At 37.7% G+C, this 22,383-nt stretch overlaps 14 protein-coding genes across 14 annotated transcripts; 5 read left to right on the top strand and 9 right to left on the bottom strand.

The window, feature by feature from the left end:
* Positions 1 to 254: 254 nt before the first annotated feature.
* Positions 255 to 1,106, bottom strand: TRS31 (TRAPP subunit TRS31; the record flags this gene model as incomplete). Its single annotated transcript, XM_056221671.1, has 1 exon — positions 255 to 1,106. The coding sequence occupies one exon, from the start codon at positions 1,104 to 1,106 to the stop codon at positions 255 to 257; it is 852 nt and encodes a 283-aa protein (XP_056081439.1).
* Positions 1,107 to 1,867: 761 nt separating this feature from the next.
* On the bottom strand, positions 1,868 to 2,656 carry RPL27B (60S ribosomal protein eL27; the record flags this gene model as incomplete). The annotated part of the gene is made up of 2 exons (XM_056221670.1): positions 1,868 to 2,247; positions 2,626 to 2,656. The coding sequence occupies 2 exons, from the start codon at positions 2,654 to 2,656 to the stop codon at positions 1,868 to 1,870; spliced, it is 411 nt and encodes a 136-aa protein (XP_056081438.1).
* Positions 2,657 to 3,230: 574 nt separating this feature from the next.
* On the top strand, positions 3,231 to 4,733 carry UGO1 (mitofusin complex protein UGO1; the record flags this gene model as incomplete). The annotated part of the gene is made up of 1 exon (XM_056221669.1): positions 3,231 to 4,733. The coding sequence occupies one exon, from the start codon at positions 3,231 to 3,233 to the stop codon at positions 4,731 to 4,733; it is 1,503 nt and encodes a 500-aa protein (XP_056081437.1).
* Positions 4,734 to 4,898: 165 nt separating this feature from the next.
* Positions 4,899 to 5,426, bottom strand: SDC1 (Sdc1p; the record flags this gene model as incomplete). Its single annotated transcript, XM_056221668.1, has 1 exon — positions 4,899 to 5,426. The coding sequence occupies one exon, from the start codon at positions 5,424 to 5,426 to the stop codon at positions 4,899 to 4,901; it is 528 nt and encodes a 175-aa protein (XP_056081436.1).
* Positions 5,427 to 5,740: 314 nt separating this feature from the next.
* On the top strand, positions 5,741 to 6,415 carry TLG1 (Tlg1p; the record flags this gene model as incomplete). Its single annotated transcript, XM_056221667.1, has 1 exon — positions 5,741 to 6,415. The coding sequence occupies one exon, from the start codon at positions 5,741 to 5,743 to the stop codon at positions 6,413 to 6,415; it is 675 nt and encodes a 224-aa protein (XP_056081435.1).
* Positions 6,416 to 6,619: 204 nt separating this feature from the next.
* PKH3 (protein kinase PKH3) lies at positions 6,620 to 9,364 on the bottom strand (the record flags this gene model as incomplete). The annotated part of the gene is made up of 1 exon (XM_056221666.1): positions 6,620 to 9,364. One exon carries the CDS (start codon positions 9,362 to 9,364, stop codon positions 6,620 to 6,622), a length of 2,745 nt encoding a protein of 914 aa, XP_056081434.1.
* A 556-nt stretch (positions 9,365 to 9,920) lies between these two features.
* On the top strand, positions 9,921 to 11,153 carry RMT2 (protein-arginine N5-methyltransferase; the record flags this gene model as incomplete). Its single annotated transcript, XM_056221665.1, has 1 exon — positions 9,921 to 11,153. The coding sequence occupies one exon, from the start codon at positions 9,921 to 9,923 to the stop codon at positions 11,151 to 11,153; it is 1,233 nt and encodes a 410-aa protein (XP_056081433.1).
* A 159-nt stretch (positions 11,154 to 11,312) lies between these two features.
* On the bottom strand, positions 11,313 to 15,638 carry SPP41 (Spp41p; the record flags this gene model as incomplete). Its single annotated transcript, XM_056221663.1, has 1 exon — positions 11,313 to 15,638. The coding sequence occupies one exon, from the start codon at positions 15,636 to 15,638 to the stop codon at positions 11,313 to 11,315; it is 4,326 nt and encodes a 1,441-aa protein (XP_056081432.1).
* A 555-nt stretch (positions 15,639 to 16,193) lies between these two features.
* Positions 16,194 to 17,780, bottom strand: STP1 (Stp1p; the record flags this gene model as incomplete). The annotated part of the gene is made up of 1 exon (XM_056221662.1): positions 16,194 to 17,780. The coding sequence occupies one exon, from the start codon at positions 17,778 to 17,780 to the stop codon at positions 16,194 to 16,196; it is 1,587 nt and encodes a 528-aa protein (XP_056081431.1).
* A 297-nt stretch (positions 17,781 to 18,077) lies between these two features.
* MRPL28 (mitochondrial 54S ribosomal protein mL40) lies at positions 18,078 to 18,521 on the bottom strand (the record flags this gene model as incomplete). The annotated part of the gene is made up of 1 exon (XM_056221661.1): positions 18,078 to 18,521. The coding sequence occupies one exon, from the start codon at positions 18,519 to 18,521 to the stop codon at positions 18,078 to 18,080; it is 444 nt and encodes a 147-aa protein (XP_056081430.1).
* Positions 18,522 to 18,823: 302 nt separating this feature from the next.
* On the top strand, positions 18,824 to 19,066 carry CMI8 (Cmi8p; the record flags this gene model as incomplete). Its single annotated transcript, XM_056221660.1, has 1 exon — positions 18,824 to 19,066. The coding sequence occupies one exon, from the start codon at positions 18,824 to 18,826 to the stop codon at positions 19,064 to 19,066; it is 243 nt and encodes an 80-aa protein (XP_056081429.1).
* Positions 19,067 to 19,284: 218 nt separating this feature from the next.
* On the bottom strand, positions 19,285 to 19,395 carry MFA1 (mating pheromone a; the record flags this gene model as incomplete). Its single annotated transcript, XM_056221659.1, has 1 exon — positions 19,285 to 19,395. The coding sequence occupies one exon, from the start codon at positions 19,393 to 19,395 to the stop codon at positions 19,285 to 19,287; it is 111 nt and encodes a 36-aa protein (XP_056081428.1).
* Positions 19,396 to 19,805: 410 nt separating this feature from the next.
* On the bottom strand, positions 19,806 to 20,771 carry TFB3 (TFIIH/NER complex subunit TFB3; the record flags this gene model as incomplete). Its single annotated transcript, XM_056221658.1, has 1 exon — positions 19,806 to 20,771. The coding sequence occupies one exon, from the start codon at positions 20,769 to 20,771 to the stop codon at positions 19,806 to 19,808; it is 966 nt and encodes a 321-aa protein (XP_056081427.1).
* A 363-nt stretch (positions 20,772 to 21,134) lies between these two features.
* PFA5 (palmitoyltransferase PFA5) lies at positions 21,135 to 22,271 on the top strand (the record flags this gene model as incomplete). Its single annotated transcript, XM_056221657.1, has 1 exon — positions 21,135 to 22,271. One exon carries the CDS (start codon positions 21,135 to 21,137, stop codon positions 22,269 to 22,271), a length of 1,137 nt encoding a protein of 378 aa, XP_056081426.1.
* Between the last annotated feature and the right edge of the window lie 112 nt (positions 22,272 to 22,383).

Genomic DNA, 22,383 nt, shown 5'->3' with positions numbered 1-22,383 from the left:
TTACTTGTTATATACTATAAGAATTTTTTTTATCTTTTTTATGGTAACTTGTTTTTCACAGTTTCCAGCCACCAACTTGTCTCTAAATATAAAAAATATGGTCGTAAACTGTAGTTGTAACACATTATTGAATCCATAATCAAAAGAGTCACTCTTTATGATGAATATATGAGCATGTGTCTATAAAGGCAATAGTAAATATATAAATTTCTTTATATTTTGTGTTTACGTATTACTAATATTACAAGATGTTATTAAGCAAATCTCAAACCTTCCCGTTCAAGTACTTGCCTATCGAATTGAATCAAATAAACAGTTCGTTGGGTATGTCCGCCTTGAGGCATACGATGTGCTGTCACGCCACATGGGAATCCAGCATTGAAAAGAAATCCTTTGATTATACCACAAACGAAATACTCACAAGAAACGTTCTCACCCGGGATAAATTGGGACAAAGTAGGGAAGTTATCGACTATCATATATTCGTTATCACGCTCTGAAGACTTGACTAAGTCATCACTTACGTGATTGAAGAGGTATGACCATAAGGTACCATGAATGAATTGTAGTATATCAAGGATTTTTAGATCACGGCGCCTCATCTTTGTAATATAGCTGGACAAGGACTCTGTTTGCCTTTCTTGGAGTCGTTCATTGGCAGAAGCTGAAGCTGTTGGATTAGAGTTGGACAATAAACTCGATGAATTCGATGCATTTAACAACTTTGAAGGAGAATCGTTTTGTGAAAGGAATGTAGAGGTCCTGGGAAGAGAGCCTGGAGATACAGAAGCCCTAAAGTTCAACAATTCTAGAAGGCGAATTCCAATGTTGTGGCCATAATCATTTAATTTAGTTTCAAAATCGTCCGTTGTTTTGCACGTTCTGTGCAGTTGTGCAATCATTTCCTGGAAAAGGAAAGCCATTGCTGATAAAGAAATTTCTTGTCTTTTAAAAAGAAGAGGCTTCGAGTATATTCCGGAGGACACGTAAGCTGTGAAAGCTTCGCTTGTTATCGCCTGCTTAGGCCCGGCAGTATATTCATACCCATCAGAATTACCCTCGAATTGCTGATCTGATGCACTTGGTAGGATAATTCTTTGAGACATGATGGTACTTCAATACTATGAACAGTGAATGCTATAGTATCCGTCGTTTCTGCTGCTTTTCGTGTCCTCTTTGTAGCCAAATTAAGAATGTGGGTATTTTCTTCCTGCTTAGCATACATTTCGTCAATTTAGTTTTTCGAAATAGTATACAAAAGATATCAGAAAAACAAGCAAGCAAAATGCCACACATTAGCATTTTGAATAGAATATATGCTCTACATATGCAACGCTACGATAATACAAGATACTAAGAGTTTCTACACGGAAGTTGAAAGGTCAGATAAAAGTAAAAAAAGGTAGCTTGAGTTTTTCCACACCGTTACTGACTTGGCAAAAGCCAAACAGCAACTCGAGCCAAATGCACTCATATTCATCATATAAAAAGGAAAAAACTTCCTGACCTTTTGGGAAGTGGAAACAGCTATCAACAGAAAACTACTGATAATGTGGATACATCAAAGTCGTTCCCTTTTATACGTGAAGGTATTGAAGAAAAATAAAAATAAAAAATAAGATATCTATATCATTTCATACGTAATGCTCGAATAAAGTTATTAGGGCTCAATAGCTCAGAACCAACCGGAAACCTCCATCGTGCATCATTTTTATGACTAACACAGTAGATAGGCAACCTTAATACTAGTGATAGTGTTGATTTTAGTTTATACAATATGAATTTTTAATTATGTGAAGGATAAACTGCATTATGAAATAATAATAGTACACAGAAAAAAGTTAGATTTTGGACAAGGAAAAGACCCTTAGAATCTCAACTTGGAGAAGAACCATTGGTTTTTACCAGCTTGGTGTCTTTCTTCAAAAGCCTTCTTTACAACCTTTTTGGCTTCTTCACGTTGGGATGGTTGTTCAAAAGTTTCAGTCGATACAACGCTCTTGAAAGCCTCGACATCCAAAGTGTATCTGGTTGGCAATAAATGATTGTAGTTAACGACCTTAATAAATGGCTTGATCTTAGTTCTCTTAGCAACCTTCTTGGCACCGTGCTTCTTGGTGACCTTTAATGGGTATCTTTCAATACCGGCCACCAAAGCGTGACCGAATGGGTGGGATTTGGAACCCTCATCATGTGGCTTGACGATAACAACCTTCTTACCAGCGTAACGACCACGAACAACGACAGCTGTAATAACATAAAATTGTTAGTAGGGGTTTTTATTAGTGATAATATTTTAAATAAAAGAGGATGGCAATTTTTATTATTATATTCTGTTGAATTTATTGTTAAGTGTATAATCTACCTCTCTAACCAATTCAACAATAAAAAGATGCATTTTGTTTGCGCCTTCCATATAAAGTTGATCGGTAATGAAATCGGTATCCCTCTTTGTTTTCTACAATATATGAGTACAAACGGTTTCGCCCACAATAATAGAACAATTATGTATTTCTTTCTGCATTGTTTGAACCTGGGATGCTACAATCTCGCATTCTACGCACCTGTAAGTCCCCTTTTATTTGATATCTTAGTTTGAGCAATTATTATATTAAATGTACGTACCAACTTTGCCTGCTTTCAAAAATTTAGCCATGGTTATATTGATTTCTTGTGCGATTCTCTTTTCCTTATCTAAGAATGCTATAATCGTCATTAAGGGTCAAACCATTAAAAGTGTATGCTGATACTTTTGATATAATAGACAGAGGGGGGAAAGGTAAAAGTTTCAGCGGATTCTCTCTGTAGTCTAGGCAGGATCATGCAAGAATAGGAAGGGACGTACCATAATCCGCGAACTGTTGCCAGTGTCAGCTTACAGGAACCTCCACCTAGCGGTCTCTCTCCTCTTGAGAATCTCCACCGACAGTTTTTTGGAGGGAACTTTTTACATAAAGGAAAGGGCTAATCTCCAGAAAAAAAATATATATATATATGTGTGGATGTAAAAAGGTATGGATGTTTAAGGTAGTCATCTAATATGGTTCAAACTAGAAAAAGCAAGGTGGAACGGAACAGTAGAGCTTTGATATGTGAATGGCATTTAATGCCCTTATTACTTATATTTTTAAAATGACAATGTTATCAAGAAAGGAAGATTGTGTAGTTCCTTTTTATTAGTTTTCTTTTGAATTCTTTGTCAAGTATCATAGGTTCAAATCAAGTCACATATGAATAATAATAGTGCTACGGAGGCAACATCAAGGGTGCAGATACGGCCTTATTATGATCCTGATTCATTCAATGCTGGGTACAGCGCTGTTTTCAAGCCTGATGAAGGTGTAGTAGATCCGCATGGGTACACCATTGCTTCTAAACTAAATGTCATCAACTCATCTCCCACTACAAAGAGAATGGCTAATGCATTGTTTAAAAGATCGCCAATAAACAAATTGTCAAATTCAATAAACGATGGACTTCCACTTAAAGGAAGTAACGGGGAAATAACTGGTTTGAATAATTTTGAATGGGTGGAATTGATTAATCTTCAGAAATGGCGAAAAATATTTGAACAGCTACTGGATATGTTTCTCAAAAAGTACTTTCAATTACTCATCCAACAACCCTTTGATGTAGCGAGATTACTTACTCAAGTGGGCGAGTTTCAAATATCTAAACCTGCAGTTGACAATAGCAAACCTTCACCACCAATAATCTTGCGGGATGAGGAACGAGGTGTTGCAGTGGAAGGAGAAGAAGATTATGGTTACGATGAGGAAGAAATCGATTTCTTTCCTATAGAAAGAAAGATGGCGGAAGCAAATTCCACTGAGCCTACTACTGTTGAAGAAACTGACCGCTCGCATCCTGAAGTCACTGATAGTTCTTTGATTATCACACCTCAGTCCCTACATACAATTGACGTAATCAACGCCCTATTTGACCAGGAAGGGATTCGTGGTTTATGGAAAGCCAACAATACAACATTCATTTACAATTTCCTTTCTCTAAGTATTGATACCTGGTTCACAGGCTTACTTTCGTCCTTTTTGGGTGTTCCTGACCCTTACTTTATGGAGGTGATCAACTCTTCCGATATCTCTAAATCTTTCTTGCTAGCCCTGAGTGCAGGGGTATTTACAGGTATCATACTGCTACCGGTGGATTTGATAAGAACAAGATTGATAGTTACATCATTTAAAAGAAAGAAGAATTCCAAGGCAAAGAGTAAAATTACGAATCCTAGAAGCTTGAGACAGTTGATCAGATGCTGGTCATGGCGTAGGAACGGTGTTTCAATTCCTTTAGATATGTGGTGCTTAACAGTTCTTCAATCTGTCAATAATAGCTTTTTCAACAAATTATTTGACTTAGTTATTTACAACCAATTCCATATCGAAAAGTATTCTCAAACTGTCACATATAATACAATGAAGTTTTTTTCTAAATCCCTTGAACTGTTCATTAAACTTCCGGTGGAAAATCTATTACGTCGCTGTCAATTAAACTACTTACTGAACGATCAACGATTATTATTCAAAGTAGATTCCACTGAATTGATAGTAAAACCAAAAAAATATAACGGTATATGGGATATAATAAGAAACAATTCTGAAACAAATAGGCGCCAACTCTGGAACGGTTGGAAGGTTGGTGTAATTAGTTTAATTTGCGGATATGGGTTACAAATGATGAACAAAGTCGATATCGACATGGAACAAGAGAAGTTCTGAATTTGCATTTGGTGTTACCATAATGTTCTTTTGCGTATATCTGTGGTGCTCGAATAGTCCTTCCCATAATTTTGTGTTTAATATACCTCCACTACTTGTCTATATCCAAAGGTTAAACAATATAGGAAAAATAAATACTCGTGTATACCTATATAAGTTTTGTGTTCATACACTAGCATTACTCTCATTTTTTTTTGCACTTTTCAGTATGTCGCTTTGCTCAATCAAATATTCACCTAAAACACGTAAGGGATCTTCTGGTTGTTGCACGGCTATGAGCCTCATACCGGCTAAAAGATGCGGCGTCACATTGGCATTCAGATATTTTCTAGTTTGTGAACCACCTACTGTGGCTGCAAGGTTAATATTTTCTAAGTTCGATATTTTTGATTCTGTTGACTCTTCAATGATTGAATTTGTGTCGATTGCTTCTTCTAGTTTTATACTTTGTCCAATACTCTTGACGTTTTTCAAATCCATTGCTGCAGATGATGATGTACTTCCCATTTCTAAATGTCCAGATTTGTCACTGTGATTACTATTTATATCGAAAGGTCCACTATCATGATTATTGTGACCTTTACTCTCTGCACTTTGATTTTGTTCTACTTGAATATCATTGTTACTTGAGGTATCCTTTACCATAGGAATCGTAGTTTCATTATATTGAGAACTATCGCAATTTTCGTTCATTGCAGAGGCTACTATAATACTCTTGTGAATTGGTTTATCACAAAGCTTTTTTTGTTTGAATCACCACTTACTTTACTTTTTTTAGCGATTTTTATTGTCCACAAGATACTCGAAAACAACTTTATACAACAGTAAACATTGGAAGAAAGAAGCAGCAGCAGACATATCGCTGAAAGTACATTTAAATAAGCTATTCATTGCCTTTCTAGCGGGATTTATTGTTACTTATTTTTCTTTTTTCTTTATAAATTGAAGCCAAGCCGTGAAAGGCATTCAACTAGAAGACTATATTACGACGACCCCAGATTTATAAAATGGACAACAGTGAAGATCCATTTCAACAGGTTGTTAAAGACACCAAAGAGCAATTGAATCGCATAAATAATTACATAACCCGTCATAGTACTGCTGGTGACGACGACCAAGAAGATGAAATACAAGATATCCTAAAGGATGTTGAGGAAACGATAGTGGATTTGGATAGAAGTATAATTGTAATGAAAAGGGATGAAAATGATGATGTAAATGATAGAGAAGCCCAAGTGAAAGATATAAAGCAACAGCTTGACGCTTTAAAGTTGCGTTTTGATCGAAGGATACAAGAATCTAAACAAACAACTATTTCTCTAGAAGAGACAGTAGAAAATTCAACCGTATCGAACGGTAGGGCTGAAAATAATGACGGTGGTATGTCTAACCCATTTCAAGAACAAATGTTAAAGGAGCAAGATGTCCATTTAGATGGTATCCATAAGACAATGCAGAATTTACATATGCAAGCTCAAACAATGGGGGATGAGTTGGAAAATCAGGGACAATTATTGGACAATATGGATGAAGGTATGGACACTGTTGTGAATAAATTAGCTAGAGGCCGTAGACAATTAGAATGGGTCTACGAAAAAAATAAAGAAAAATATGACGATTGTTGTATAGGACTACTCATTGTTGTCTTGATAATTTTATTAGTTTTGGCATTTATAGCTTAGAAGGGCAAAGTTACCATATTGAAATGCTTCATTTACAAATATAATAAATATATGTAAAATATAGACACTCTGGGTATATAAATGATACAAATCGTAATGCTACATGAGTTTGGAAGTAATATATAAGTTGAATTTTAATCCATCAACAACTAGGACACATTTTTCGGTACAAAGTGAAGAAATTCTGAACCAACATCGAACATACTATTTTTTCTTTTTACTCTTTTGTAAACTTCTAAATGCAGCTGAGGCACCTCTGCTAGCGATCTCCCTATCAAAATTTGTCTGGCTGTTATTGAGGGTATGCAACACCTCATATCTGCTGCTACTAATCACCATGTTAGAAGGTGCACAATATTTCTCTCTCATAGCTGTAAATTCCATAGGTGGAAGTGGTGGCGATGGTGTAGATTGTCGATATCCCGTTGTTTTGATTTGAGACTTGGTTGTAGGAGATAAAGTAGAGAACGTGGATGGACTCTGCTTCTTCGATGTTGCAAGATTATGTTTGTTGTTTGTTAGATTAGCAGAAGGCCGATGGTTGGGAACTGGCACGGTACTATTATTAAACGTATTGACAGCAGGAGCACTATTTGGTACCCCTCCATTCGTTTTTTTTGAAGTTCTACTTAAGTTATTGCCTGACAAAACCCTAGGTTGTTTGAAGGAAGGAGCAGAATTTGCAGTAGGCTTGTTTTTAACACTATTAGGTATGTGAAAAGGTATTTCTTCCCCGATATTCTTATTTTGCGATACATTATTCTGGATCTCGTGTTTTGAATTGTGATTGGGTGGCGCTACAATATTACCTATACTAGCTGTATGTTCTTTTCTTGAGATGGATGGGGATGATGATGTTTCAGTAGATACTTTGCTATCAAAGGAAACATTACTGATTCTATCAAGAATTTGCTTTTCCTCTAGGAGTTGTCTTGCTCTGAAAAAGCAATCTACCCAATTTTCGTTGTTGTTTACTGTCAAAGATTTAACAGCATTAAATGGTATTTTAGATAACAATGAATATGATGGTAGTGAGATAAACCATAACTTTTTTTTGTATTTCTCTAGGATTAAGAATCCTTTTCTTGTCAATTCGTTGAATTCAAAATCGTACATAGACAAGTCTGTATCTTCTATATTAGCCATTTGGTGTTCTTCATTTTGTCGACTTTCATTTTCTTCCATGTCTGTATTTTTGTAACTTAGCATTCCATTTTTTTTTAGAGTTAATAGCTGTAAAAACAGCTCAGAAATCTTTAGTTCCTCCTTATGTTGAGAAACTAGTGATGTTATTAAGTCATTATCAATCTTATTGTAGCTGTTCAAGGACATGGCAGGTCCTTCATGCTCATACGGAATTCCATAAATAAAGACATAGTCTTGTTTCAAGATATGGATATCAGTATTACTGTTTCCATCCAGCGTTTGCATTGCATCCTGGTGCTGTGTCTCTATTGATGATTCTAATAGAGCTGCTGATGCTGGTACTGATGCTGATGCTGATGCTGATGCTGATGAAAACTGTGGCGGTATCGGTGGTGTTCGCGAAGGCGGATTAACAGGTTTTGATGGCGGATTAGCAGATTTTGATGGTGGAGTTGACATATTTCTCATGTTAACATTGACTACCGGTACTTTAGGAGGAATTCTATTTGGGACGACCGGTTGCATTCGCTTGGCCTGATTAGATTGTGAATTTTGCGGCGAATTAACATTCGGGGCAGAATGTGCCCGTGTAGAAGTTGATATGTTGCTATCACTAGCAGTAATCATTGTAGGACCGGCGGACGGGACGGTACCTAAATCATCTTTACCTGTTGAAATACCAAGCCTTTTCCTCCATACTACGATGCTGCTAGTAGTGTTGGAAATTTTCGTTGGTTTTTTACGTTTTTGTTTAGTGATTTGTATACTTCGTGCTGGGGTATCAATTATATGTAATTGTCTAGAGGGTAGTATATTCTGTGGTGAATTAGGGAGCGTCCCAGAAGTCTGTGGTATTGATTGTCCTTGCGAATTTTGCCAAATACCTCTCCATATCTTAGCTTTATCATTCCAGTCTATCTTGGAAAAATATGAGTGTCTTTTTATCAGTTTGAGAGAAATTCTCTCATTGACCCCTACCACCAAAATTTTTTGCACCAAGTTTATTACTAGAGGATTCACTGATGACACGCTAATATTGATGCGGTTGTTGGGACCCCATGGATAATCTAATGCTACAATTTTTTCAAAGGTTTTCAACTCATTTTCCCCTCTAAAAGGCGGATGTCCTTGAACGAACTGAAATATCATACAACCTAAAGCCCATATATCTGAGCCATAACCGCATTGATTATATAAAAGCAGTTCTGGAGAAACATACTCAGCAGTTCCCACAAAAGAAGCGCAATTTTGATTGTCATTTGGGCAGTTGTCATCAGATTTATATTTCGTCGAATCATCGCTCAAACCAGAGTCTATGGTGGCAGCGGCACCAAAATCAGTGATCATAAGTCTACCGTCTCTATCCAAAAGAACATTCTCTGGCTTCAGATCTCTATGAATGATGCCGTGTGAATGAATAAATTCTAATGCGTCGATTAATTGAACGGTGAAGTGGCGCGTCCATACGTCATTAAACGTACCCATTCTGTGCAATAAGGAAAGTAATTCTCCACCTGGGGCAAAATCTAAAACAAAATAAAGATTCTCCTCATCGTGAAAAGTGTAATATAGTTTGATTATGCCAGCATGATGCTTTTGCGCCAGCAAATTCATGGTATTCTTTTCAATAGTAACATATTTCACCTTAGCTTCTTTGATTATGTGCTTCTTTGAACAAACTTTAATGGCGTAGGTTTTATTCGGGCTTTTTTTATCCAAAGCTTTAAACACAGTGGAGTAAGAGCCATGGCCCAGTTCTTCTTTAAATATGAAATCGTGCGGAGACCTTTTCCTAGACGTCATATGTCATATCAATATACCGCACAAACACTCTTTAAATCTCCACTCAGTTATTTTTAGCCTCCCGTTAGATAAGAAGTGGAGGGAATGCTTGCTTGCTTGGGTTCAGCTTCAGCTATTACTATTCCCTTTCTTCACACTTTCAGAATCAATCGGTATATTTATTTGCTGCTTCTTTACTTCATGAAAACCCCTTCGTTATAGAAAAATCACCGCGCGGGTAAGCGTGGAGATCGTTTTGATCTATTGTTACCACTATTATGCGGTATTAACTGTGAGTTACGAAGCTATTCTGTTGTCATTTCCAGTACCGTATCTGGCATTAATACATGTGCTCTAAATTACTAATCCCTAAACCTTACTCTTAGTATATACGGGATTTGAAAGATTACCAGGATACTTTCCCCTTTTCGGTGATACTCGAGTCATTTCTTTTTCTAAAATTTTTCAAAACCCACCTCATCTCATCTTGGGTTAAGCGTAATTAGAAGTAACTTTGATAATGTAGAAGTTACGACTGTTTCAAGAATCTATTCGGAGATTTTTCACAAGTTTAACTATGTCAGAATTGCATTCTTTGCTGACCTTCCCAGAGAGGCCTATTTCTCAGAGTTACTATTTGCCAAAATTGCAACATTTCTTAAAATCAGGTATACCAGCTACATATACTTTAGAGCAGGTTGCTGCCTTTGAGCGTGAAGAAAAGAGCGAGTGCGAGGGTGAAGAGTGCAATGCTGATAATAGCACTTCAAACACAACTCCATTGCACATCTTGGCAAGGTCCTTACCCTTGGATATTAAGAATGAAGAACTGCAAGTGGTGATGAATATGATGAATATTCTTTTCGAGTATGGTGCTGGATGGAACTTCATTGACTATGAGGACAAAACAGTTGGCGATTTGATTTTGGAAAGAAATCAAAGTAGGGAAAGCCCTCTTTATAAACGTCTTGTAGAAGCTGGTGTCTCTGCGGAATTACTGTTGAGGAAGCTCAATGGCGGCGACGTCGAATTCTTGGATACAGATGAACCAGAGGATATTAGCTCAGAAGAGGCCATCCAAATGGTATCTGGTGGTGAGAAACAAGAGCCAGTTGTTAGTGATGATAATGACGCTACCGCAGCAAATCAACAAGTGTACTTGAAGACAAAACTAGAGTACAAAAACGATGCCCTTATCACAAAAGAAAACAAGGACGGTGTAATGATGGATTGGGAAACCAAGATTATGGAAATTGCTTCCGAAACCCTATTTCCCGACCTCAAGGCTACTAGCTCTGCCACAGTTTTAAACATTGGCTTTGGGATGGGGATCATCGATACATTTATCCAAGCTCAAAAGCCTTTTCGTCATTATATTTGTGAAGCGCATCCAGATGTTTTGGCCAAGATGAGAAAGGATGGATGGTATGAAAAAGATAATGTGATTATTTTGGAGGGAAGATGGCAAGACACCTTAAATAAATTACTAGATGAAGGTGACGTTTTTTTTGATGGTATATATTACGATACATTCAGTGAACACTACCAAGACATGTTAGACTTATACGATGTTGTAGTAGGTTTAATTAAACCAGAAGGAGTTTTTTCTTTCTTTAATGGACTGGGCGCCGACAGATCGTTGTGTTACGATGTATACAAAGAAATTGTTGAGATTGATGTTGCTAATTATGGCATGAAATGTGATTACACCAAGTACTCTCTGGACGAACAGCTGCCAGATTGGAATGACGTTAAGCGGTCATACTTTAACTGTAACTATTATTATCATCCACGTATAACATTTGTTTAACTATACTATAAATTAGAATATATTATGGCATAAAACCCGTTCACACACTAGCTATGGCATTAAAAATCGGAAGGTAAACCTATATACGAGCATAACGTAATGTATATATGACTGCGCAGTAGCGCTACATATATGTGTTTAAATGTGCCTGGCAAGAACTCAATTTAAAATGCTTTTTTTTCTCTTCTTCTTTGGTTGTAAAGAGGCCAACTTTTCCTCTTTGAATGACTCTTGGATGTCTTTTTCGATACAACGAGCTTTGTTGAGACTGTTCATGTTTACCGCAAGAATATTTAGAATCTCCTTATCGTCAATCACAATCTTCGTATTGTTTGTTCGCGTCTCAGTGGTTTCTAGACGATCCTTGTGCTTCTCCTGACTAACCTTCTCTTGAAACCTTTCTTCTATCCACTTAGACTTTTTTTCTGATTCTCCTTCTCCAAAAAATGCATTTGCTCTTTTTCTCAGCCTAGACTTCACGTCATATTCCCAGTTCTTGGTAGAGTTTATCTCTCTCCATCTCCTTTTCCTTACATTATTAATCTCCTTCTTTAAAGAGTTCAACTCGTCCTCCGTCAATCTTGCTCTCGCAAATTTTAAAACCACACTCCGTTTACTCTGTACTTCCTCTGGAGATGGTATATCGAAAGTGTAAGAAATGGACTCGCTGTTTACTTTTGTACTGGCTTCCTGTGCAGTAGTAGTGTCGATAGAAGACCTTTTAACACGACGGACACGTTTAGCTTTAGTAACACATCTGCCTGATGGAGGGACTAGTCCATCCAGGTTCAGTACTTGTCTTGGTGTCTTTTTCAAATATTTTACATTTTCATCTTCATACTGGTAGTTTTTAACATCAGAAGCAGTAATTTCGGGCAAAATCTTAGTGATGGTGGAGGAAAGAATGTCGGTAATATTACTGCCTAGGTCTACTGATTCATTCTTTATTTCTGGAATTTTGGTTTTCACCAAATTTTGAACTAAATTTATGACGCTAACTTCAGGTTTGATTTGTGGCCGTTTCAATGGAAATATAATTGGAATTTTTGATTTTACTTCATTTAATGGTTCATCAGATATATCGATCAATTTTGGTTTCTCAACAACAGTATTCTTATCATCAATTCCATTAGCCGTAGTTCGAACTGCGCCAGGATGCAATGTAGGGTTACCGTTTTCAACTTTCTCAGTCAACTCGCTTGCATCGTCATTCATATTGTTGTCAATTATTTTGCTGGGAGATTTTTCATTAATTTTTTCTGGACGAGAAGTTTCGATTGGGATCATATTCTTCGCCTCTAAATTCATATCCGTTTTTTGTTCAGTTGGAGTAAGTTCTTCGGTCGCCTTGGTACCAATAACCTCTTTAACTTTCTGTACAATTTCAGTGTCTTCGGTTGTCTCAACAGGATCGTTATCAACAGCGCGTGGTGTAGCTTCCAACTTGTCTGATCTTTTGGTAAGTTCTGAATTATCTTGTTCTGGCTCCGTAATTAAGGCCTTTTTAGGAGCAGGAAGGATATCGGTATCGCTAACTTCTATCTTAATTGGGGTAGAGAAGTCCTTAACTGATTTTCCAGCAATTTTAGAATTAGTATAGGGATCAGGGATGGTTTTATCAGGTGGTGGATAACTGGTGGTTTCCTTCCCCATAATCCCTGTGTTTTCTGTTTGTTGTTTTACTCGAGACGTGTTGAAAATAGGAATCATCCTTAATGGATTTTTCCTTTGAGGTGAAGCAATTGCTAACCCCGGAGCCGTTTTCCCAGGCTTAGAGGTACGCATGCTGTTCTTCCTTGCTTGTAAAGCAGCCTTGATAACTGTGGACTTGGCATGTTGAATAATGGTCACCAATCGTTTCCTTGCTTCTTCAGGCGTGGCACCGGCAGCAGTTTGAGATTTTGCAGCGGCTTTTAGTGTATTTATAATCGGTACTAATATGGCTGGAATAATACTGTTTCTAGCAGTTAGCATACCTTCCTTGGAAACACGAAAAGTGCTATTGTTCCTTTTTCTGTATTTTTTGATATTTGGTATTCTTTTTCTTCTTGCTACAGGTAGAGCAAATGGTGGTTGGGATGGAATAGTCCAGGGAGGATGAAAAGAGATTTTTTCCTTATGCACGACGGTTTTTAAATGTGTATCATAACTTTGAGATGTAGATGAATCTGACAGAGGCCATTCGTGATCTTCACTCTTTGGTCTCGATAGAATCCTACGGACACCATCCGGTGATTTATGTAATCCAATGGATGATAAAGAACCCTCAATATCATTTAGACGGTGTCTTGCACTTGGCTGAACATTATCTTTAACAAAATTGAACAAAGGAATCTTTTTCAATGCAGATGAAGGTATCTTTACTTTCTTTTCCTTTTTCTTTCTTTCCTTTTTCACTTTTCTTGGTTTTTCTGCCTCCTGTGATCGTTTTAATAACTCTTCCGGAGTCCATCTTCTATAAGGTTTCTTTGGTCTACCACTTTTGGTTAATCTTAAATCTGGAGGATAAGGTGGGCCGCGTTCGACAATTCTTTTCAGTTCTTCTTGTTCTTCAGCTAATCTCTGCTTTTCTATTTTCTTTCTATTTTTCCTTTCTTCTCTGGCAGCTTGACGTTCGAGTTTCTCCCTTTCTTTCAATTCTTTATTTTTAGCCCATCTTTTCTTTCTAGCCACGGATGCAGCCTCGTTGGCAACAGAAATGTATTTTTTACGCAGCTTTTTTTCTAAAGATATTTCTGATTTGGAAGGCTTCTTTAGTTTTGGAGTGACCTTAGCCTTTTCCATGCTCGACACATCTTTAGAAGCTTTTTTTGAAGCTTTTCTACTTGATGCTGATGCCTTTTTTTCGGATTTGCTCAAACTTTTATGTACTGATTTCTTTTCAATCCCAGAAAGATTGTCATGCGGCAGTAGATCGGAAACGCTAAGATCACCTAGACCACGATTAAAATCTTCAACAATATTATCATCGAAATCTGCATCATTTTGATTTTGAAAAACCATAGCCATCGCATTTTGCATTATTTGATTTATGTCAAGAGCATCATCATTAGTTGTGTTAGCATCCGAAGTGGTATATTGGTTTTGGACAGACGGAACAAGACCAGATTCGGTTTCCGATTTGGTATCCTCGGCGGTGGTAGAAGTTGGAGTTTCTTTTAATGATGTATTGACCACTTGGTTAACCATATCGGCTAATATTCTGGAAAACTCATCGTCTTCATAAGTTTCTTGAGGTTTGTTACTTTCTTTCATAGGTTTCTTCTTCTTCTTCTTCTTTGAAGCTGATTCAGATAAAGACGATTTGTTAGTTGTAGATGCCGGTTTAGAAGTCTTAATTTTTGTCCTCTTCTTCTCCTGAGGAGGCCTCTTTTTGGGTTTAAAAGCCTGTAACATAGCTAATGGAATATCATCAGCAGTTGGTTTTCGTGTCACCTCAACTGCCTTCGTAGAGGATGCAGGTTCCATCGATTGTTCTTGTGAAGCATCTTCGGATGGCGCAGAGCTTAGTAGTTCGTTTTCAAATGCTTTCAATGTCGCTTCCACTAAGGCCTGTGCTTCCACATCCTCGCTGCTTGCATCAATGTGAGAATGATCTTGAACTTCAGCTGTTTGTTTAATTGAGTCTATCCCAGCATCTTCATTTTCATTGATTAGATTATCCAATATATTACTGAAATCAAGTTCATTTTCGTTGCTAACTGATTTATTTTGTTTATCTTTATTACGATCTTTGGTATGCTTTTTTGAATGATTTGAGGACTTGCTCTTCTTTGAAGATTTGTCCTTTGACAACTCTTTATTCTTGGATTTATCCTTTCTCTTTTTCTTCGAAGATTTCTTGCCGGGCGATTTCTCACTTGGAGCAGCATGCTCACGTTTATGGTGTTCTTTCTCTTCATCGACATTTGTGCTTAGTTCCTGCAGGGACTCTAAGATAGCCATCCTCAAATTCTCATCATCTTGGTCAAGTGGGTCATCGGTACGCTGGGAGGGATGATGATGACTAGTGCTGACTCGCCTTTCTGTATTCTCCCGTAACTGATCTCCATCCGCTTGTAAAATTTCCTGCTGTAGAATATGTGCCCATTCTTGTTGTTGTTCTTTTTCATTATTATCATCCATCGTATCCGATGTTACACGTTCCGATTCATTTTCTAGATGACTCTCTGGTTTATTATCCCGGTGATTTTCAATATCTTGAACTGCATTTGCAACGACAGATACTAGCTCATCTTCTTCGTCAACAAAATCCGGTAGTTCAATATTTTCATCAGGATGATCATGCATATCCTGGCTATTATCTGGGTGTTTTGATTTTACGTTCTCACTAGGTGAACTTACTTTGTTAAAATTTTCTTCTTTCTGTTCTTGTCCTGGTTCTTGTAATTCATCTTCCTCTTGCCTTTCTTGATTATGCGAGCTTAGCAAATTCCCCACGAGTTCATTAAAGTTTATTTCTCCATTATCCTCATCATAAGCCATGGCAAAATATGATACTATGCTTTGAGGCCTTGCTGGTATTTTTCCTGAAAAATAAAAGATAAAGGTGAATGAATCGCTTCGAATGAAAAGGCTTTCCTCTTATAGTCCTATTATTGCCAATAATTATATATTCTTTGTTTACTAGTTATTATTTATTGTTTTCAGAATTATATGACCTTTATTTGTTATATACCATCGGCAATTAATCTTGAAAAAGAAACTCCATACGTCAAAAATGATAACTTACATGAAAATATGACAGTGGTATGAAGATTAATAATGACCTGCCAGCGGTGCAATCACCTATCTTCCTTAATATAGTAGTGCGAAAAGTAACTTTGTATGCTAGAAAATATTATATAGTATACAGCAGTACATTCAAAAACCCTTAACTTGTCATTACCTTACGTGTTTTAATATTGTCTCCATTTAATATTGTCTCCATTTAATATTTAATATTGTCTCCATTTAATATTGTTTCCATTTATTTGTTCATTGATTTTTGCCTAGCGGCTTTCAATATGATATCCTCATTATATCCCTTGTTGTATTTATTCAAAACTGTGACCCAAAATTGTCACTATAAAAATTCAGATATTGTTGCGTTTCTCTTAAGTGATTTTTGTCTAGATATTCTGGATTGAGTTGTGATTGTAATATTTGTGAAATTTTGGTGTTTGTTTGGTGTGAGCTACCACGATTGCTTTGTGCAGATATGATGGGATAAGACATCGCATCTTCATTCAAACTATATGAAGACTGTTCAATATCTAGTGGCATGAAGGTAGGAGTATCTTGCAGTTGTTCCTGTTGATTTGTGAAGCTATTTATATCGATCATGATATTTTTCATTTGCTCACCGTAGAACATAATTTCCGCGGAGGATTCAGATGAGCTAGAAGGGACGGGCTCGAGAAGATGTGAATCGAAGGGTGAGAAAATCGTGACAGATGAAACTTCATCTGGTGTCACTTGTTTATTGTTTTCTATAGTTACCCCTGTCGATGGTGTTGCCGTTTTCGTAGTTTTCGTTGCTGGTATCAATTCAGAGCTTTGTTGCTGCTTTCTCTTGATGTATTTTCTTTTCCTCTTAGGTACGTCAACATTGAAGTTTTCTGAGTTTAACATCAATTTATTATTGCCATACTTGGATATAATGTCACTGCCTGAACTATTGTTAGCCACTATGGTCATGGCCTCTACGGCATCTTTATTGAAAAGCACCTTTGGTTCCACTACACTTTGAGAAGTGGAAATGAATCGAGAATGACCATTAGACGTTTTGATCTTTCTTAATTTGCCACATCTTTTTTCATTCTTTTTAGTGTATCCTTGTGGCAAAGCTTTACAATCGCCAGATTCGATGTGAGACTCCACGAAATTCTCAATGGTAGAGAAGTATTCGCCACATTGAGCACAATGACCGGATGACTTGTTACGATCCTGTGGTCTGACACCCTTCGGGTACAACACGTGCCTTGCTTTTAAGTGAGTTTTATAAGTATCACGTCTGCTAAAACCGCCGGAATTATGGCATCTAAGATCCGGAGGAGTAGCATTATTGAAAAAGGGGCAGTGATATGCTTTTTCGATGGCATGCTTCTTAATATGTCTCGTTAGATATCCTCTAATCCTGAAGGTAGCGTCGCAATAGTGACAGATGAACTCCTCTTCACCGTTGTCCAAGATTTTCGTGGAATGCTCTGGCGTGGAACCTGATGAGCTTAGAGGAGAGCTTGTCACATCTTGAGATACCTTCATCGGGGCCCCGTTGGCCTTTTCCGGCATAGACCCTAGTAGGGACTTGACATTTACTTCGCCTTTTATGCGATTCTCTGGAGACAGTGTCATCGATATTGGCGTGTTCAAATCACTGACATCCATGGAGCAGGGAATGACAGAGCTCCCTCCGTTAAGTGAACTGTCTATATTGTTCAACTCAGGAAACAAACTTGTTGTAGTTTTCATCCCATCTTCTTCACCTTCGTGTTCTTCCTTCACAACACTTTCAGAAGAAAAATGCTGACTTAGATCTGGTTTGGATATAACAACTCCGCTAACAAGCTGCTTGAAGAACGCATACATTTTGCCTGGAATGGCTTTAATGTGCTTCTGTGGAAACAGTAGCGTAGTGGACGGCATGATGAAATTGATGTGTGTAGGCGATGTAGTTTGCCTATCTGTTCAAGCCTGAAATTGTAAATCTGGTTCAAATCGCTGAGTCCTTCTGGTTTTATGCAAGAGTCAGCCTAGTTTTTTTTTTCGCTTGGTAAAATGGGAAAAAGCAACAAGAAAAACCGTTGTTAGCGATAATCTCGACCTCATGCACACAATACATCCGTTGTGTATACAATACATATATAACATGCATACATATGTAGAGTCTTATATATCATCAATTATTTACAATGGTAAGTGGAGATAAGCTTACTAGAATTATCACTTCCGGAAATGGTAGTGCCATGGTGTATTTGGTGGGAAGTCAGTAGGCACCTTCATTTCCATTGGAAACCGCTTGCCTTTCTCGGAAGCATTGGCGACCTCGAAAAGACGAGGGCTGAGTTCCTCTAAAAGGGTCATGGCATTCTGAATACTCTTGTATTGCAATTCTAGCTGCGAATTTCTGCGCTCCCGTTGTTGCTGCTGGTAAATAGACCAACACTTCTCGATGGTCTGATGTTTGATAAGGTCCTCTCGCGCCAGTTTCAGCAGTTTAGGTTGCTTCCTGCTTGCAGACATTACACTCAGCTGTGTGACGACCCTTTGCGCCAAGGGAGACAATGAACTTTTGCTCTTTGTTCTCTTATTTCTGACGAAGACCGTAGTTCCGGACATCCGTTCTACGACGGTCCTGCATGGATTTTTAAATGTTTGTGCCAGCATTCTTCTTCTACTCCTGTTGCTGGTATATTTCAGTTTTTATATTCTGATTATGTCTGCTTATACTTGCTGTTTCCTCCATATAAGCCCAAACGTCCCGATCTTATTTCTTGTCGTGAATTTGTCGCGAAACACGAAAATCACTGCGCACGTATTGCTCAGCCGCGCTTGTTTCACAATAAGGATAATTTGAAGGGACAAAGGTGAAGAGCCAAAGAGCAGACGTTATATGTTGTGCACATAAGTCACGGCAGAGTATAGTTTTTATACCAGTGACAACGAAAGAAAAATCAAAAACAATTCAAATGGACAGTGGTCATAGCGGTGAAAATAAGAAGGCATACAAGGAAATGGCGACCCCGCTGCCTGCAGATCCGCCTTCTTACGAAGAAACGATGAAGAACGACAAGGAAGAGGTGGAAGCGGACAAAGCGGGCCCTTCTGATCATGGAGACAGCTTTGTGAGACCTGTATACACTCATCATCCGCATCCTAGGTCCCACAAGGGATATCCTGGTGCGCAGACTCTCACGTATGCTTCCCGCTAGGCGGTATAGATATATAAGCGTAAGGGTGAATGTGCCGTGTTGAGGAAAATAAAAGCATAAAAACATACAAGCTGCTGCAGGGGTATCAAAGCGTTTCATATTATAGTATTTAGGATATTTATGTTTAAGTATTTAGAAAAATTACGAACTAATAGAATTTGTTGGGATAGCAGAATGGATTGAAGAAAAGGGAGAATAACGGTTCAGGTATGCGGCAGCTAGGCAATGACACAGGCCGGGTCCCAAAAAACACCCTTGATAATGTAGTTGTCCTTATTTTCTGTGTTGGTCTTATCTTTTGGAGCGGCAGTAATGGTAGATGGTTGCATGTCTGTTTGCTTAATGGAACTTCTTTAGCGTCTTGATCTATTCCGAGCAATGGTCTGCGTCTATATTCATAGTTTTTTTACAGTTGGTTTATATATGAGAATACTTTCCCATGTATTTCTTCTCTTGCAACCGTCAGATTCTCAAATTTATCACTAACGTAGGTTTCCATTACTTTTTTTTTTTTTTTTTTTTTTTTTTTTTTTTGATAATCATGTTTCATTTAACGTGTAATTTTCCTCTTTTGGTAATTACACGCCGTTTATGACAGAATTAAAGAAGAAATATATAGCCTGTCTGAAGCAAGGCGTGCCTTTTATCAACACTGAAACAAAATGTCTATGCGTATATGCGTGTACATAGAGAATGAAGACTAATTATAAAGCGTCACGTTGTGCACTTTTGTTTTATTTTAAAGTTCCTCGGATATAACACATCCTAGCCCCATAAATGCCTCTGTCAAGACCCTTTCGTACGCATAATTGGTGTTGAACCCGGATGCAATAAATTCCTTCCTGTGTTCGAGATCGTTTATGAATGGATCATTGTATACCGAACCCTTCAGCGTAAACCTTGGGTGCGTTTCTCTATCACCGTTAAACGGCGTAAAAGGCACAGCATCTTTTGGTCTTGCGTTTTGTGAATTCACATTTGAATTAAAGTATGGGTTGTTTTTTAGCACTCTGTTTAGCTCCTCCAGTTTCCTTCTAGCGGACGATTTTTTTAATTTCACCGTGTTCTTAACGCCTTCGATCGTTTCATTGACGTCCTGCGTAGACGTACTCAACCGATTGACAATTTCCTTTTTTGTCCATTCTTTGTTTATTCTTTCTTCCTCTTCAATCTGTTTTTCCAATAGCCGTTTCTTCAACTTCATTTCCTTTTCGAATTTCTGTCTTTGTTCAAAACTTTCTATCTCCGTTTTGCTTCTCTCTAAATTATTCATAATCAATTGTTTGTTCAACTCCTCGTAAGTACGCAGTTTTTCTTCGGTCTTTGCCACATCAATACCATGATCCAGCTTGTATATAATATCTTCCACTTCTTCCAAGTATTTGTTGAATTCTACAAGGTCACCGTTAAAGTCATCAATAGTCTTGTTGAACACATTAAAAACTCTTTTCCTGATGTCAACCTCCTTTTCAACCTCTACATCATCAAATATCTGAGTCTTGAATTTATTTTTTCTGAGAATCTTGTCACACCCTTTATAGGGACACTGGGCAGGACCCAGGCTGAATATTCGGTCCACGCATGACTCACAGATCCTATGGTAACATTCAGGATTCACCAAGAACTTTACATCAGGCGAAAGATATCTATCTGTTTTACAGATCGGACACATATCCTTGTTTTCCTCATACTCATCCATAAGCATCTTCCACTTGGTTACTCGTTGATGTTCTATATTAATTCGAGCCCTGAAACAAAACACACACAAATAATATTAAGCAGTGTCACTACGGAACTGATGACAAGTGTTATCCTGTTTGTCTCTGTTCTTTTGTATTTTCTCTTACTTTTACAAATAAAAACAATATATCCACGAGCAAAACGGCCCCAATTTTGATCGTTCTTTTTTTTTTTTCTCATTACATATATTGTAAAATGGCGATAGTAGTATAAATAAGTATCCAAACAACACAATAATCAAAGATATCTCTGTTTTGTTATAGCAATTTTGGAATCTTGTTAGAGTTCTTTCATTGAGGCACGGCAGAGATAGAACGGTTTTATATGAATGGCTTTGTCATGGAATATTCGACTCAAGCGTAAATCATGGTTTAGATTCGTCGTACCAATCATTGTTCTGGGTTTATTATGCTACGGTACATGGGCTTACTGTCATAAACTATGCTATGAGCAAGTCGACAAAAAACTCCATCACAGATCTGTCGCTGTTGGTCTCATATGCGTGGTATGTTTCCTAGACATAGTTGTGATTTTTATATGGTTTCAAATGGTTCTTTGGATCGGTCCAGGTATCCAACCGCAGGTAGCACCTTTTCTAATTGTTCCCGTAACTTCTAAAGAGTTGACTAGCGACGATTCCCAAAATGCTTCAGTAGAATACGACGCCGTGATTCCTCCAAAGTGTTACCAGTCCGACCCTAACGGATATCCGATATGGTGCAGTCCCTGCCAAAGTCTAAAAATGGAACGAAGTCATCACTCCTCAGAGTTAGGTCACTGTATTCCTCGGTTTGATCATTACTGTGTGTGGATAGGAACCATCATTGGTAGAGATAACTATAGACCCTTTGTTCAATTTACTGGTTATTTTTCAAGTCTTTTACTGATTATGTGGGTATCCATCTGCGTTTTTATAAGGAATATTACCCAACATCATCACAATCATAATTCTCCTTTAAATGCGAATGTCTTCTTGACGTTGGCTTTCGCCATCTTCGGATGGTTGTTCACCACAAGTATGTTAGCATCGAATATTTTTTACATGTGTCAGAACAAGACGTACTTAGAGGCAATCATGGATAGCAAAAGGAAAAACTTCGGAACAAGAAAGATATTTTGCTACTACTCGGAAGCCAACAAATTGCGGTTTGTGGTAGAGTTTGAGAGGACCGAGTTTCACTCCTTCTGGAGTAAAAAGACAATCTTCGCCAACATAAAGGACTTCATGGGTCCTAATATGCTGATGTGGTTAATCCCTTTTGGTAAGCCCTTATCGTTTTCATGCAAATCTAACGACAAAGGCCGTCCATTTCGAAGTGGTGAGAGAACTACCTTAGCGGAAATACTGGGCCCATACGAAGAGTTCCTTAGTGATTACACCATTCAGGCCATTGAAGACAAGATATCGAAGGGTAACTATTTGGCTACTTTGCGGGCTTCTGGCGATGTCATCAATCCTGATTAAATAAAACCTTGACTACTCATTGCAATGCATTAACGGAGACGGGTTATGCATCTTAATGTTCTGTATTATCTATGTATGTTAGTGTATTTTGTATGCGGAGGAAAGGGGAGAT

Source organism: Saccharomyces mikatae (genome assembly GCF_947241705.1).
Source record: "Saccharomyces mikatae IFO 1815 strain IFO1815 genome assembly, chromosome: 4".
In the NCBI taxonomy this organism is placed as follows: Eukaryota; Fungi; Ascomycota; class Saccharomycetes; order Saccharomycetales; family Saccharomycetaceae; genus Saccharomyces; species Saccharomyces mikatae.
Note: the sequence above shows the minus strand (reverse complement) of the source record. Positions and strands in the feature narration are given on the sequence as shown.